This window comes from Chelonus insularis, unplaced genomic scaffold (assembly GCF_013357705.1).
Source record: "Chelonus insularis isolate UGA/USDA-ARS -01 unplaced genomic scaffold, ASM1335770v1 contig_139_pilon, whole genome shotgun sequence".
In the NCBI taxonomy this organism is placed as follows: Eukaryota; Metazoa; Arthropoda; class Insecta; order Hymenoptera; family Braconidae; genus Chelonus; species Chelonus insularis.
Window position 1 is genome coordinate 571,729 of NW_023276379.1, and position 18,149 is coordinate 589,877.

At 29.9% G+C, this 18,149-nt stretch overlaps 1 protein-coding gene across 6 annotated transcripts in view; it reads right to left on the bottom strand.

Moving 5' to 3' along the window:
- The window catches only part of pnt (pointed), a 41,225-nt gene that overhangs the window by 20,395 nt on the left and 2,681 nt on the right, over positions 1–18,149 (bottom strand). For 5 of the 6 annotated variants that reach the window (XM_035096455.1, XM_035096451.1, XM_035096454.1 and 2 more), the window contains exons 2-3: positions 17,182–17,293; positions 13,469–13,673 (exon numbers count right to left, since the gene is read on the bottom strand). In XM_035096455.1, coding sequence (XP_034952346.1) covers positions 13,469–13,673; positions 17,182–17,286 — 310 coding nt within the window. In that variant the 5' untranslated portion in view covers positions 17,287–17,293. Of the gene's footprint in view, positions 1–1,027; positions 1,056–13,468; positions 13,674–17,181; positions 17,294–18,149 lie in introns of those variants that run through there. The other variant, XM_035096458.1, reaches the window with a different exon arrangement.

Genomic DNA, 18,149 nt, shown 5'->3' on the forward strand with positions numbered 1-18,149 from the left:
GAAAAATGTATATAAAAATAAATGAATTTTTACTTAGTGGCATGAAATAATTTTTACGATTAGAGAGTGATAATTATATACGTGAACCTTTCATTAACTATTTGTTTACTCAATTATTTATAATAATTTTTGAATCTTGAGAAATTCAGTGAACGTCGATCATGAAAGTATTTGCAACGGATTCATTATATTACGTAACGGACTTTTGCCCGTCGAAGAAAACGACGGTGAAGTTACCGAGGCATAAAGTTTGAAAAGGGGTCTGCTCTTCTTCGTCTTTTTTTCTTTTCAATATAACGTTAACTACATAGAGAAACATTTCAAATTCGCCTACTGACTAACTTATTTCCCAATCAATGACCTATATTTCATCTGCTATTATTCATAGATACATATTTGAGAAATTTTTGAATTTTACTGTTTAAAATAAATAAATATTTTTGGTTGAAACCAAATGGTGTCACTTGTATGACAATGCAATCAAAATTGAATGAAGAAAAAAACTAAAAGTAATGGCAGAGGAGCAGCAGTTGAAATAATGATAAATATACAACACAAAGGGTAACGTCGTTGAGAAGAAGACGACTTTGTCAACTTTGGTAATTCTATTTTATGTAAGAAATACTTGTATATGTTACCCATCCTTCTGTTCGGTCGTGTCTCTTGCGTGTAACGCAAGTGCTTACGAGTCCGCAGAAGAGGACTCAAGAGGTAAAAAGAAGGCGGAGGTGGCTTGAGGGTCGAGGGGAGTTCGCGAGTTCTGGCTGGGTGAACGCGCGTCCGGTCATTAACGGAGCTTATCTACATGAGCACACCTCGAACTAACCTAACCAAGTTGTTTCTTTTCTAGACACTATTATGCTTTTATACCTCGTGCAACTTTGTTCCCAACATTTTAGGAATTGATACGACACACAACCATAAATAATCAAGTAGTACAACAACAAAAAATTCATTATTAAAGCAATCAAATCGAGACAGATAAATTATTAGTCATAATAAAATGGTAAATTATTCTATTACTCACTGCGGGAATGCATTTTGTTTCATTGTATAAATAGGTACTGAATTCATCAAAACTTACCTGAAACAAAAGAAATAAATTTTAGTATTCATTTAATTTCTTGAGTTCAAGTTGTTATAAAAATAAATTCAATTATTATTTAAAACTAGATAACTTTTTTTCGATAATAATGTCATGTATGACAATTAATGAATGTTAATATGTTGATAAGAAAACAAAGAAATGAAGATGATTTTAAAGGAATAATTTGGTATAAATTGGTTAGCGAAATGAGAACCGTCGCAAGCATTTTTAAGTCTCCAGACGGGAACGCAGACGTGAGATCTTGTGTGTGTACGCTCCCACGATCCCTGCATTGTGCGTGATACGTATCTACGTCATTTTATCCCTCTTTTTCTCTTCACCCTCCTCCCTCAATCTTTCTCTTCATTATCCATAACAAAAGGCAAAAAAATTATAAAACCTATATATCTAATATAATATTCCTACCGCACTACATTTCAAATTGACTATCAATTAGAATAAGATTTTTTGACATCACCAAATTCATTTACTATCAAAGACTGGGACTTTGAAATTAGATTGGAGCATTAGAGACATTTACAGTCGCAAGGACAATCGTAATAAATTAGAGATCGTGTGGTACAATAAAGGGTGCGATAGTTTGTAATGATAGCCTGGAGGTACGATTAGTAATTTGAATTTTCCCGCGAGGACAAACGGAGGTTTCAAAATAGCAAGGAAATAGCTTTAAGCATTGTCTCTACTTCTATTTACTCCAATTTAATTATCAGTGTCTGTGGCACATCAAGCGAGAAATTAACGACTACGTGGTATTTCGGGTAAATTTCATTCCAATATCACTCTTCCCAGAATTTGAAGACTCTTCATTATAAATAATTACTGGAGGACAAAAAAAATAAATTTGATGGAATATGTACATATATGTTGGGTCAGTTAGATATTTTTATTCTAATGTCTGAGTTGTTTTTATTGGACAATGTATGGCGCACCCACTTTGGCGCATTACTTGACGCTCACCGATTCTCGGCTCGACGGCGAGAGCACCCAAGCGTGCTTCCACTTCTTGCTGCCCTCGGTCCCGCCTGACCTCACGTCTTCTGTCTTTTTCTTTTTCATACTTTTTAGTCCTTCGTCCTTCCCCTTTTTCTGACCTCTCACATGGTCATAGCCACTTCTAACTCATCGGATATTGTGTACGTTGTTACCCATGTTATTACTCCAAAAATGAGTTACCTTTATTTATTCTCCAAGCATCACATTTTTTTTTTATCAAATTTCAATAATAGACATTAAAATATCATTTATTCATGAGAATATTACAAAGGATTTCATTTATATTAAAAATGAGTAAGATGAAATTATCAAATGCTGATGATACGTCAAAAAATGAATGAATTTGTTTCAAGTGAAATGTGACGATTTTAAAATGTATAAATTTTCAGTGATACAACGAGGTCAATATGTATATATAATGCGTTATACCAATGACGTCAATGTGTCACGGCTGGCCGACCACGAGTCGCGCCATTAAGAACCACTGAGACCAACGCACGAATCCAAGTGACTTGAACATTTTGAAAAAAATTTCAGATTATTTTCTTTCTTTTTTTCATCATATTTTATACAAAAGATTTATGAGATTGTCATGGATGACATCTGGTGGGATTGATAATGGAGTGGAGTGAAGACAATGGACAGTAGCAGATCGCGTGTGTGTTGTGTGGAAGATGATAAAGTGCGCGGGAGAGAGAATCTAGCGTAGGTGTCAGCCAGGCGTGGTAGAGATACCGCAGGCGGGACCTCAGGACAAGCAAAGAGGTCACACAGGAGGAGGTAATGAACAAGAAAGAGAGAGAAAAAAGAGACAAGAGGATCATCGAGGATTGGACAAACTAAACTCCACCCGCATTATCTCCCTCCTAACTAACTTGCACCCACGCATTCCAACACTCCTATCATTTATCTTCTATTCAAGCTTTGTTTTTATTACATTCAATTATTGTGATTAACAATATCAATTTTTTGTACCATAATAACTGAAATAATAATTATTAAACTCCTCCAAACTCTTCATTATAATTCTTCACTTCTAATCAAGTGCCATTACACCATTTTAATAACTGACATTGTCTATCTTATTTTTTCATATCTTGTAATCACGAATTACTCACTAAAATATACACTCAAGTATGAACTTGAATGACCTTAAAAATTATCTTTCGAATTTCATCTTCTTACGTCAATTTTCGTTTTCATATGATAATTTTTTTCATCTCTTTGCTATTGGTGATACCATCTTAATTATACTTCACTTTTGAAATAAATCAATTAATTTATATGCCTGGACTCGACTTTTTCATGTTTATTTTACATAAAAATGATATTTTACAATTTATGAAGGCATCAATAAAAATATATCGACCTTTTAAAATTGAATTTATTAAATCAAGCAGCTTCGAGAAAAAAGGAAATTGAATCAAAAAATTCATCAGATTTTCAATATACAACAATTCATTCAGACACTACTGTTTGATGAAACTCGATTTACATTATTCTACAACAATACAACACTATCAAAATGGAGTTTTAATAATGAATAATGGAAAATAAAATTTATTCTAGAATAGAAATAAAAATAATTATTAATTAAAAATCCTTGATCATTTCATAATCGTTATATACTTGAAGATACGTTAAAAGAGTTAATTATATTGAATTTACATTAATCGAATGGAGATGTAAAAATATTGAGAGCATCCAGAAAATCAATGCACGATCTCAACACTCAAAGTAATACCGTTAGTCACATGCCTCCTGGCAATCAGCTATAATCCGATTGTATCTTTTGTTTTTTTACCTTTTTTTTTTTTTTATTCGCCAAGCTTCTCTCGCATGAGACTCTCGGGCCAGTTTCCCCAGCTATTCCGAACCTGTTTTCCTGCACGAGAAAGGACGGAACGAATAAATGTATAAATACCCAACATCTCCATAAGTTTTATCAATAATTTCATTCTCGCAGTTTTTTCAGAAAACTCCATTTTATCAACTAAATTTGAATAAACAATCATATTTTTTGTGTAACATAATAAATAGATTACTTTGATGACGAAAGATCTGTATGTATCTAAATGTATGGTGGAAACTATACCATACATAAAGAACATAAAACATAAGAGAGTGGATTCGAATCAGTGAATGGATCCGGACGTGTATTCGCAGTATAATTCACTATCGTGTCATCGGTATCCGGCTTAAAGTCGTAAAATACGATAGTTTATACTACTTCAGTAGTCGATATCGTGGGATACAAATCAATATCGCAATCACAAAAGAAATATCTTATAAATATGTGCATACGGGATATTATAGTTTTATTATTGATCTCAATCAGACTTTTGTACATCAGATGGAATATTGATAATACAATTAAATAAATAGACACTTTATTCCTATCCTATCATTTTTCCCTTTAAAAAAAAGTATCTTGGATAATCATTAATTATTTTCAGATATTCATAGTAATTTTGTTTCTTAACTTTGTTAAGATCTTTAGGATGATATACTTATTGTCTTAGCATTACTTTATGATGAGATCGTTTTTAACCTGTTTTGGAGATTAAACTATGGAGTGAAGAAAGAGAACCAACCAAATACTAATTACAATACTTTTTAATATTTTTTTCACCAGATAATTACATTACTCTAAATGATAAAAAAATATAGTGATGTCTAGGGATGTGCTAGGACCATCTTTATTAAATAGAAAATGGCTGTTGTGCGATAAAGTATTATGTATCGATGTGTAAGATTAATTAACCAAATTGAACTAATTTCAACGTTACTTAAATAAAAATAATGTAGCAGATATATTGATTAATTAATAATTTCCTGAAGTTAATAATGAATGATTTATTTGCAATAAACATAGTAGGTAAACAAGTTGCCGGAAGTACATGTCTATTGAAAAGACTACGTGTATAATAGAATAGTCTAGTACAGTAGGAGAAGATAGTGAATAGAAGGAGATGTGGTAGTAGTACTAGTCGATTGAAGAAATAAACCAAGCAGATGTTGCACTGTGGAGTGAACGGTCGAGTAAAAAGGACAGTTCAACAAGCAGAAGCATAAGAAAAAGAGAAAATGGAGAAGGAGGTGGAGGAGGAGGAAGAGGAGGATGCAAGAGCGAGCTCGACTTATAAATAAATCTCGATCGCGTGGCTCGCATCCCCACTTACAATAACCGTATACTCTTGGACGCGCTAGTCTCCCTTCTCCAGCCGGTATCCACGCGAACGTCGCGCGTATTCTCCAGCCGGTTTCACAGGTGCGCTATTAACGATAAACCTCAGTCATACCATAAGTGAAACAGCAAAAAATTTCTCATTTTCATCTCTTCACGATACTTTATTGTTTTTATGCTGTAAATTATTCTTAAATTGTAAGTTTCAACCTACAGAGAATGGATAAAAAATTACATTCTCATTTATACTCCTTATTTTTAAAATTATTCTCAAAAAAATCAATATTTTGTTAACAATTTCCATTTTATACTTTAGAAAAAAAATTCTTAAATTTATTATTCATTGCAAATTTTATCATCGATTAAAAATGAGCTATTTAATTTTTAAACTGCACCGATTCGATGCAAAATATAAAAATATTGGGAATTTATGGTATTATAAATTAACCGACAAAGAAAAAAAATAAAAAATAACTCCAATTACTGTTGAAGAATTATTTATAAATAGATTAAAATGATTGAATTACTATAAAAGTTAATTAAAAATTTAAACTATTTTTCTCTTTATTTTCATAGCCAGTGTTTATAAAAGAAATATTATTTAAAATACTAAACTTAAACAGTCTGTCTGAGAGTATAAAAATAAATGGCCGAATGAAAATAAACGTTGTTAGGAATATTTATTTAATAGTCATAGTTGGGAAATTTTTAGTTTAAATATTATATTAAGTATGGAATGAATTTGATGAGTAACAAATATAAAAATGACTGAGAAAAATTTTTGAGAAGACTGAAAAAAAAGTTACAATATACTCGAGCGAAAAATTTCACCCGTCTTAGCCAGTATACAAGTTTATCCTCGCTTCCTCCCTGATGACCTTACACTTCTCCCCAGCAAAACCAGTTCAGCTTGCCCCAAGTACGCACTCTTAACGTGAAATATATGTATATACATATATACTTATGTTACACGCGATGCTTTTAAGCTGTACGACGCCTAGCTTCAAGCGGAATCAATTATTTATTTTATCTTTTTGTTTTATTCTCAACCGTACTAATCAACGCGTAGTTACACCAAAAAAATTGAAGGAATGAAAAAAGAATAAAGTGAGTTCACTGTATATAAAACGATAAATTTAATAAATCTATTGAATTGTTCGATAAACTAATAATTATATTGAATGATTGTTCAAGTCTTTAACAATCATGAATGTGTTATGTTATATAACATGAAAGTCAAGGAAGAACTGAAAGCGGAAATGCATTTCCCCAGGATGCAGCATGGAAAAATGCCAGAGGCTGTTAAAGAGATACTGGTCCATACGTGAGAATTTACGGGAGTGCGATAAGAATTTTTGAAAAGTGATCCGATTATTATTCAAAAGAGTGAACGTACTTCGAAAGGCTATAAGTCGGTTATGAGAAATTATTTTCTGAATCTGCTTGTATGGATTGAGTATTTTAGTCAGCAAATAACCAATCATTATTATGTTATTTTTAGCTTGAAAAAATTACAATAACTATTATTTAAAAATTTTCTACAACACGAAATAAGTTTTTTAATTGGAACAAATAGATAGTTCTTTTATATAAGATAAATAAAATTTAGAAAGAGATTTAATTTTGAAAATTATCTACAATGATTTATATTTAATTTACATTAATTGCAATAATTGACAAATCATCTATTTTTATTTATTCTTTGTGATGAAAATACAAATATAAAAATAAAATGCAAATAGTATGCATGTTCTTAAACATGACACAATAAAATGGAAACTCACCAATATTTTCTCCAATTTATCTTTTAGATAATCTATAAAACATATTTGAACTATCATGAAGCAACTCTACAACTACTTAACTTTTAACATACTGATTTTAGTTTGAATAAATAAAAAATTTTCAAGTGTTGATGACGGCCATTTGCAACGGGATGCGGATAAACCACGTTGGATTCAACTTATCATTTGCTTTCAGTAACAAGCATCATTGATAAGACCACAAGGAAGAGGAAGTGGTTGTTGTTTCTAGCAACCCACTCGGACAATCATTAATCGCCATAAAGCTTAAACATTTAATTCTTCAAGTGTAAAACTAAAATAATTGATAAATTCCATCATTGCAAAAATGTTGAATAAAAATTCAATCATAGGTGTATTGATGTTTGAATATGTGGATCCCAAGATGGCTGAGAAGCAGTCACGTAAGTGTATGGTCATCATCGCAGTAATTTTCCGTATTGCAAAGTCAAGCGTATGAAGTAGTCTTAGGATAATAAGAAAAAGAAAAAAACTAGTGGAGGGATGTTAGTAGCGATTACACAGGAGGCTGAAAGGAATTAAAACGTAATTATGGTACATACAGTAGCCAGGAAACGTGATCGTTATTGGGAACCGTTCACGGAATTCTTTGAACACTAATAAAGACTTGACTAGATATAAAAAATAAATTACATCAAGTTCATCTGCTTTTTTATCTTTAACTTTAATATTCATTTAAATATTTTCTAGAAAAAACCATTACACTTTTTTATTTATTTTTAATAGTTACTTCACTCTATCCATTTTACAAAAGTATAAAATAGTATTGTTAAATAAATACACGTAAAAAGTATCGAAAAAAATGAAGAAGAACTTTGAGAGTAATTTAAATATAAAATATTAATAAAAACAGATGATAGAACATTCTAAATTTATGTATTGTAAATAGTTAGCTTCTTTATAAATGAAAAGAATTTTATTTAAAGTTAGATAAAATATAGATAAATTATGTGTACAATTATAGAAATTTTTTAATAATCTGTTTATTGACTTATAATAGTACTTTGCATCAAAGTAATATATAAATGGAGCATGAAAATCTAAATTGTCACTCGATATTGTTTAGGATTTATTTGAGAAAAGTGATAAAAATGCCATTGAAGATGCAGGTGTTCAAAGCAAAGGCACTTTGGCTGAAATTGATGCGATACTCGGATGCTTTGAACACAACTACATCTCTAGGATCTTAGTTATAGATTATGTTTAGTCGGTAGGAGCATACGAAGCAACAAGTTGTTGTATCGCTGCTGAGATTACCGAGATAATGGGTCTAGAATAGCTAAGAAGAGAACTCTCGGGGTCCTCGCTCCCAACAAATTGCCGGGTTCATTCATCCTCTGGATCATACAGAAAAACTAGTTACACCAGCTTGTCTCTCTTACTCTACTCTGTATCTTTGATTATACCTTCAAGCTAAAATATTTTATACCACTATTTTAACCACCATCAATTGTCCACATAAAATTGTACCTATACGTACCAAGCCAACCTGATGATTCCCTATTTTTTACGCAATTATTAATGTGAAATTAAAGTGTAATATAATAGACAATAAAGATGAAGTAAATATTACGGAGATGAGCTGAAAGAGTCAATGAACAAAAAAAGAAAGGTGAATAAATGTAACAGAATGAAAAAAAAATGATATTGCGAGAAGAGGAATAATATAAGAGGAGAATGTAATGGAGAGAAAAGAGATGTGTGTAGGGAGTTAGGGACGGCTTCAAGTTGGCCCTGAAGCTACTCTACATTATTACATAGCCGCAATTATGTCTCCTGTTGCCTTGACTACGCTTAAGAGTTCAAATTATATATATATATATACCTCTATATATTGTGTAATAGAGATTGTTCTTTTCTCTACCAATTTATAAGCATTCATTTTTAAACAATTCAATGATGAACCTATTACAGCCTAAATTAACTCAACATCTATAAATGTCTTTTAATTTGCCCTTCGAGGTTATTCAAAGAAAGTGTTCAAGTATCATCTTCTGAATCTTTATCATTATTCCATCAACTAAACAATCTCTTTGATCGAAAAAAAACTTCATTTTTTGGACCATCAATTTTCTTGTTTTTTATTATTTATTATTTTGTATCAAACAATCTTGTAAATGATTCCATAATTAGTTGTATTTGTTTAAAACTTTGATATTTGTAACAATTAAAAAAAATTTAATTCTAATTTAAATATCAAAACACCAAGTTCATTTGCCTTCAAGCTTGAGGTTTAATGTAATTAAACTAATAATTAGCATCATTTAAAAATAATGAAATATATCAAGTATTATGGTGAATTGAATTAATATACAAATGAATAAAATGAGTAATAAATTTGATGAAAATCAGATAATAAAAGTTTCACAAGATTATTAATAGTAGGTAATTACGTGAGGAACTTTTGGAAACGATATCAATGAATTTATTGATCTTTTTTGCCAAATTTTTTCATCAAGTTAGAAAGTAGTCCCTATAATAGTATTTGAGGGGAGTAGATACCCCACTCTGCACCCCGAAGCCACGCGAGTTCATTCATGAGATCGTGGGAACGCGCTCTCTTTTCCCCTCTGCCTTGTCGTGTAAATCAACCGTTTCTCCAACTCTCCCACTATGAGTTCTCTGTCTCCGCCATCTTATCCCGTTTAAACGTGTCTTTAATGTTACCTGTCCACTTTACCTGATGCTTGAATCTCTTTCTTTTGTACTTATCTGGCGCCTGGTACAGTGTCTGTCACATATTACATCACGATTTATACCGGAAGTCAATCCAACTTTGATATCCGAGTGATGGATGATCAGTCATTTTGCAGTTCCGCTTCTTTACTTTTTTTCACATCTTATTGCTTTTACTTTTTCTCAATTTTTTAAATTAATATCCAATAATTTATAATCATTATAAAAGTACTCATTAACAAAGTTTCCATGAGAAGCATTCAATATCAGAAATTATTTATTCTTCTTATTACTCTTTTTCTTTTTTAAGTAATTTTGTGTGATATTTACTAATATTCGAATAATAAATACAAAATAATATTTTTACAAATCTTAAAAAAAAAATGATGTTTGTTTATCAATATAGAAAAAGTGAATGAGAAATTTAGCAAATTGAATGGTTTTGTGGAATTAAAGTACGTATGTATTACGCTAATATTTAAAGTATATCTACAAACGGATATTATCAATTTTTATAAGTTACATTTTATGAATGAATGATTAAACGTTAAGAGAATGCACGTGGTGTTTCTAATGACGTCACAACCTGTTGCTATACCTGTCTCAACGGGTGTTCAGACAAAACCTTAACGTCCGGCCGCCAACGGATAATATCAAAAAGAGAAAAAAATAAGTCTTAATATGACAGAAAAACGTACTACCGTGAGAGAAGATATTCAAAAACTCGTTTATACTAACCAATCAACGGTTTTTTAGGAAAAAAAATTTTTTTTTAAATTAATGAGTAATTCTCACTTATGATAGAGATTTTATTTCAAACTAGAAAATCAATAAAAAATAATCAACAAATAATAATATTTTTTTTTCGACTTTATGAATGAAATGAAAAAAATTAAATTAATATTATTATTTTAATCTCATAACTAAAGTATATTGAAGTCATTGTATGTATGTAGTAAGCATATAATTAACGTGAGACTGAAGTTGATTTGCAACTTTTCTCTTTCCCTATTTACATTATTTATTATCGCTGTTATTGTTTATTCGTATTTTTTGTTGAATATAATGAATGAATAGGAAATTCCACATTTACCGACAAGTCCATCATTTGAATGCTCAGTAACGCCATCACACATTAAATTGAGATAATACAATATCATAGTTATTTACCGACAGAAGATAATCAGATGGCGATAGTGATTAATAATGAATTTTAGAATAATTTTTTAATTTTAAAAAGAATAAAACTAATGAAACATCATCAATTATGAGCATGAATTTTCTTATTAGAGTGATATAATAGATTTTATTCTTTAAAATATAAAATATTATAATCGTTTATTAATCAATAATAATTACTAGGTACCGAACCTTTTAAATCAATGAAAAAACTGGAAAAAAACCTTAAGATTTTGTTTGTCATGATCAAACATGTTAACTGAATGTAAAACTTTAAGAGGAACGTGAGAACTTTATTTGGCGAGGCTGGTTTGCTTGGTAGAAAGAAAAAGAAGGTCCGAAGATTCTGGGACCCAGGCAGACCGCACGCACAGCTGTGGTTACATATTCCACGCAATATGCCGACCACTTTATCTTTTATCTTCGTTTCTTTTTCATGATGCGCTTATAAGGTTTCTCTATCATGTCCTCCGCAGGTTTTCTTTTTTCCCATGAATCTTTAGTCTCACCAGGTCTCCCACGGGCGCGAAAAAATATTTTTTCAAATCATTCACTACTTTCAGCACAATGAGACTCAAAAGATGTTATTTATCTTTATGATACCATTTTTCATGCCTCGAAATGGATACTCTTTTAATTGTGTTAAGATTTTTTAAAAATTATGAATATATTGAAAAATAATGAAAGTAAGAAAGGTAAATATGACGTAAGATAAAGATGGCAATAAAGACACGAGCCCTTGAATACTCCAAGCACGTTCATCCGGTACCCGTTTGTCTGGAATAAATTGTATATACCCTTCTGTACATCCAACAAGGGAATATTCTTAGAATTATAAAACCACCATTTTGTTTTCTTATTTTTTCACTGTTGTTTTAACTACAGGGCGTGACCTGAACCACGAAGAGCTAGACATGATTAATTCCGACCTTTTAACAGCATCAGCTACCGATGAAAACAAAAAATCGCCGATGCCTTTTAGTTATTTTATTTCGTCAATTTATTCGCAGAATACTAAAGGACTTTAAAATGCACAAACTGCTGTATAGTATTGGAATCGGTAGAATCGATCAAATTAATTATTTATAGGACGCACAGAGGTTAGGTAAGCTGATAGAAGGTAGATGTGTGAAGTGATGAAATGAAAATAAATAAAAAGAAAAAAATGAATTTGTTGTTGGAACTAGCTTCAATGTCGCGAGGACAATGGGGTATATTAACATAAAACATTTATAGATTGATGATTGTTATTGGACACTTGAATATAAGCATCCAAGTGCGTCCAAGAGAACCTAAGCTGCAATATAAGAAGTGTTTTGTCGATAGGTGTTGCATTTTTTATCCTTATGAGAAAAACTTATCGTGAATTATTCAATACACATGAAAACTCGGAAAATGCACTCACGACAACGATGCGAGTGCTCAAGACGTGATAAAAATAGCCGTCATCTTGTTTCTTTATTCTATACAGTACATTCAACCCTTTATAAAAGAAATCTGTGTGGGTGCCCATAACCAATTAAAATATCAATAATACATCTTATCATTTCAAAAAATAATACCAATCATAACAAACACTTGGATACGAAGTAATTGATATTTTAATCATTTTACTCCGTACCATAATAATCTACCATCCAAAACGAATTTGTGTATGAGAAAAAATAATTACATATCTTAAAATAAAATTATTTCTTTTCTAATTTTCAGTGATTTCGACTTATTTATCTATTCAATTATGGTTGAGTATGATTTTATCCTCTCGACTTGTATATTAATCGTTGGTACTTTCCAACATAACTTTATGTTTACGTATAAAATATTTTCCTTCAGATATTTATCAATTTTCTCATGATTTATCTACGTATATTATTTTAATTCAATATCCTCTGTCTGTTGTAAATACGATTAGTGTTCAATAAATTATTCAATATTTTAAATTGAGTTTAAATAAGAATATTTGTCCAATATTTCTTTTTTATATTAATAAATAACGTTTATGTAATTGATTCGATATATTGTCTGTTATTGGATTGGATAAATTATAAATATCTCATTAAAGAATGGAATAAAAAAATGACGTTACATTTTACAGAAAAATCTAGATTAAAAATTTTTTAATATAGACATATTGTATTAACGAAAATTGAATTGAACCCACGTGAAAAAAATGATAAAACTGTCGTCTATCACGCTCATTGTGACTGTAGAATGCGTTAGACAGACTGATGGTACAACGAAAGAGAAGGGAAGACGGGGGCGTAGTGTGGAGGGAGCTTAATGAGGATGCTGCTGATTATCCAATTCGTAAATTCTCGCTGTATTTTGATCGTGCACAACACGTTCTTCATCCACAAGTGACTAAATATCATCATTTAACTAAACCACGACACAGTCTGTATTGCCATTAACTATTTATAAGCGAATTTTACGGGAAAATCGTTTAAATAATTTTTTTGTTTGTAGCAACATATTATTTAAGAAATGATTTAAATGACTTACCTAAAGAGCTATCTGGATCAGAAAGATCGGATAGAGATGGAACTTTCCGCATTGAAGTAAATCTATTAGTAAGTGAAGGCACTAGACTCTCTTCTTCTGCATCAGACGTCAATTCTTGTTTAATATACTTGGCCATCCTCATCTTGACACCACTGTTACTGAGACTGCCGCATACTAAATTTGCATTCGATCCACGTATATCACTCTAAAAAAAAATATCAATCAAAATTATTTCTATTAAAACAACATTCATAAATATTTATCTTTTCTACTTATCTTTCTTTATTCTAAGAAAGTACCAAAGTATTTATCTTGTCTATTAAAATATTTCATTTGCTATTATAGTTATATATAATTAATAATAAATATTCATTGGCAGTTAAATTAAAAGAAAAAACATATGAATAATAACTGATGATTATTAGTTGTATAAATATATCTATAACTGTTATTATTTTCTGTAGTTGAATATCCTGTTTAACTTGTTAATTATTAAATCAATATTACATTATTAAGAGTGAATAATTTATTGAAGATTATTATTTTGATAAATTAAATTTTATGTATACTGAGATTTGCGAAATATATTTAACGAATTCTTTTTTTTCAGTTCAAACTTATTTCTATTTATCAAGGTATTATTATATAAATCCATATGATATTTAAAACTGTCAAAGTTAAATCGTAAAAATGAGAAAGCTGAATGTCGTGTATAATAATAAAAATCTTAAAAGTTGAAAATGACTTTTACTGCTGACTAGAGTTAATTAGAATGTTAATGATAACAATAAGATCGATAGGTAAGAAAACGACAGTTGTGCAAAGAAAGAGTCTCATGCGGCAAAAGTATGAATGAACCAAGTTCATGAGTTGTTTTCAAATGTGAGTAAGAGTGGGGATGATTCAACGAACACGTTTGGTGGACAAAGAGAACGAGAAGTAAGGGCTGTAAAGAAGACGAGAGAGAGAGAAGGGGAAATGGTAAACGGAAAGAGCCGAAGAGTCAAAGAAGGAACTTCGCAGAAACAAGTGAGATAAAATGATGGTTGAATTGTGATAGTTTATAAGTTGAGAGAGACAGTAAACTACGACCGCTTGACCTTCATGCGGGCACGCAACTGAATGAAACGCCCGTATAGTGATGCAATGATACGAGAGCGTCGCAAAGATGAGGAAGAGGGAAAGAGAAGGAGAGAGTAAAGAGAAAAAGAACAAGTGATAATGTGTACATGATATGACTATCTTGTCATTTTTCCCCTTCTCTTTGAATATATGTGTGCTCTGTTTCAGAGAATTAAGATATAATATCTAATGAATATGTTGAAGATTTGAAGATTAGAAAAATGATCAAGTACATATATGAGAACAGAGCTCACTACTAAACGCACTCGTTACAGATGACTATTTATAAATTGACTATTTATAAAACCACGTCTTTTGATTAAGTACAACCACTCTTGATCTGGGCCTCTAATATCATGTAATATTCATTTTTTCATTCATTTATCAAATTTACTTTAAATAACTACTTATTTTCTATAATGAAAAATAATTATAACTGAAAAAAAATTCCCCCCCTACTATTTACAGTTAATCTTTTCCACTTTCAATAACATCACTCTTTATTCATTCGCCTTTATAATTATTTAATTCAAGCAGTGGAACATTCATTTATTGTAACTTCAAACTTATCATCATTCAAAAACAGTAGTTTTACTTATGGTCACTGTATTCACACTTAAACAATTGTATCAACCTCATTTATTAAACGTATCCAGGGACACACTATATACTTAGATATTTAACAAATAAAAATAATGATAAAAAAAAAGACTAATGTACGAAGTAAAAGTATAAAAAAATAATTATTAGATTAATTAATAAGAGTTATGGCATAGAAGGCATATGAGTTAAAAAGCATCAACTTGAAATCTTGAGATTCATGAGTTAAAATGGCTTGATTGTAAAACTTGCGTTGGTGAAACAGCAACAAGGGCGTGCAATTTCACACACGATGTGCAGTTATCGACACTCTTACATACAAACGCTTGAGAGGGTCCGTAAAAGGCTATTGGAATTGCTTTGCAGCTTAAGATAATTGTATTTGAATTATTGTAGGACGTTGTCATTATCTAATACGTGTCAACATATTTTTTATTTGTTTTATTAAATAATGTATATACATATATCTATTCACCGACAATGATAAAATATAAATGTTTACGGTTTTTTAATAATAAAAAACCTTATTATCTTTAATATTTAATTTTACTTAAAGCTGGAAACCAGATCTATATTAAATTAGTCAGATATTTATCAGCATTGCGATCTAATAATAAACTCTTATTTATTCTTATTTAATTATGTTTATGAATAAAAAATCTCTTCAACAACTAGCTAACCAGATCTCGAAATGAATTCAGGTGTGATTTTATTTAAAGTAGTTGATAGCATATTTAAATGTATTTGTCTCTCATCGATTGAGAAATTTGAATTGAACAAATATAAATTCGGTTGCTATGTTGAAATTTCTATTCTCTTATTTCTCACTCTCATATCCTTTGCTTAAATATGAATCAATTGTAATGGCGTACTATTCTGGCAAATTTAATTAGTCAACCCTCAGAATGGATTTATCATACTCTCTCTTTCTTTCTGAAATAACTCATTCATGCATTCTATTTCCAAATATATCAATAACTTTAAAGAGTCATTTTCCATTCCGTAAATTTAATTTTTCACTTTTCATTATTATTTAATCAAATTCATATCTGCAAAGAGTAAAAATATGACAAATTGTAATATCAATTGACGTAATTGAAAAATCTGAATGAATTCCGAAAAAAATGTTGAAAATAAAATTATCTGAGAAACAGATAAAATATCATTTACTAAAATAGTTTAATCGAAAATGTTATATTTGAGTGACTAAATTTTTAAAACGTTGAAATAAATTTTTACTGAAATAGAGAGGAATTTATTTTTATGCAAACAACTAAAGTTTTATATTTAACTAATTATTTTCAATTAACAAAAATAATAATAACAGTAATAAGAATGTAATTTTGAAAAAAAAAATTATATAAATCAAGGAAAAATTTATCGAAAAGGTTAAAAAACTTTTAAGTAAGATCAGATGGAAGTTTAACTGGCCAGAAATAGTATCTACTTCTCAAGAATTTTGTAAAGTGCATACGTTGCAACTAAATGACACAAGACTAAAATTAATAATATAATAATGTGAAGGTTAATCCTTTATGCTCGTTATATTTATTTAAGTTGAATTTAATTATACAATATCAATCATCGTTAGTTGACTAAATCTAATGATTAAAATAGATTAGGACGAGATTTTTTTAAAATTATTATTGCTCCATCATATTTATCTAAAAATATCAACAAAATTCGTACAATAAAATTATTTTTCACTAAAAAATATCTAAATAATGTACTGGTATATTTTAACATATACTTAATTTTACATTTATTTCAATTCTACTTGCTATTCATTCATAGGTAAGTGTTTGAATAATTGTGTTTATTCTATAAAATACGTTTCCTTATCATCAGTTCATATTTACAAAAGATAAAGTCATTTAATACAAAGTACCCTGAATTACCAAAACTTTCAACTCCAAGACATTTATAATTTTTTCCAAAATAGCACATCGTTTTTATTTTTTAATAATTTAAAATTGATAAAAAGTACTCACTTTTGGGGACCAATAGCCGGCCAAATATCCTTTTCTAGTTACAAGGTTCTCCTCGTAAAAGTGATCCTCCTCGTCGTAGTCATAGAGCGAGGATTCGATGTCCATGTTATTTCTAAAAAGACAAATAAGAATAATATTATATTTGTTTATAAACATCTTTTTTGTTTATACACACTATTGCACTGAAGAAATAAATTCTTGTTAAACATAATATTCTCCAGACTCTATAGATGTATACATTAATCCACATGTACATACTAGCTAAGAAGTCTCCGGAAACATCCGTAAAACACATGTGCCATAAAAGCCAACTCCAAAAAAATCGGATATCCTAACACTAATATAACGTTTTAGACACATTTTAAAGGCCTCCTGCCAGGAACTAGGGACGACTGTGGTCATCATCACTGAAGTCGTTGAAATTTAAGGAATTTTTACTAGACAAACTTTCTATTTCTTATAGAAATGTGTGTTTAAAAAAAATTATTTACAGAAACATAAAACTTTTTTAGTAATAAATTGTTTAATAATTAAATAATATTTAGAATAGATGGTGGTATTGAAAAAATTCAAATGGCGAATATGACCGAAAATCAAGTCTTGAAGCAGTTACGAAGTAAGATCAGGTTACTCTGACCGCTTAAACGACAGGTGGTGAGTGTAAAAGTGCTTGGATGGAAAGGACCAGACACCCAGCTATATACTTTTAACCATCAATTCTCTCACGGTTTAACAGAAGAGCCCGGTCCTAAACTTATATGGAGTATTATGTATATTGAAGTGGAGGGAAAGGATCAAATCACACACTCATGTTGTTTTCTACTTTTTGTACAATTTTAAAACTCAACTAACTTTTCTCATGTATTCTACAGTCACAAAATAATTATACAATGTAAGAGAATGTATATAATTAGCTTATACGTAAATGATTGAGTGTTGGAAAAAAAAGAAAACCAGTTGAAAACTAT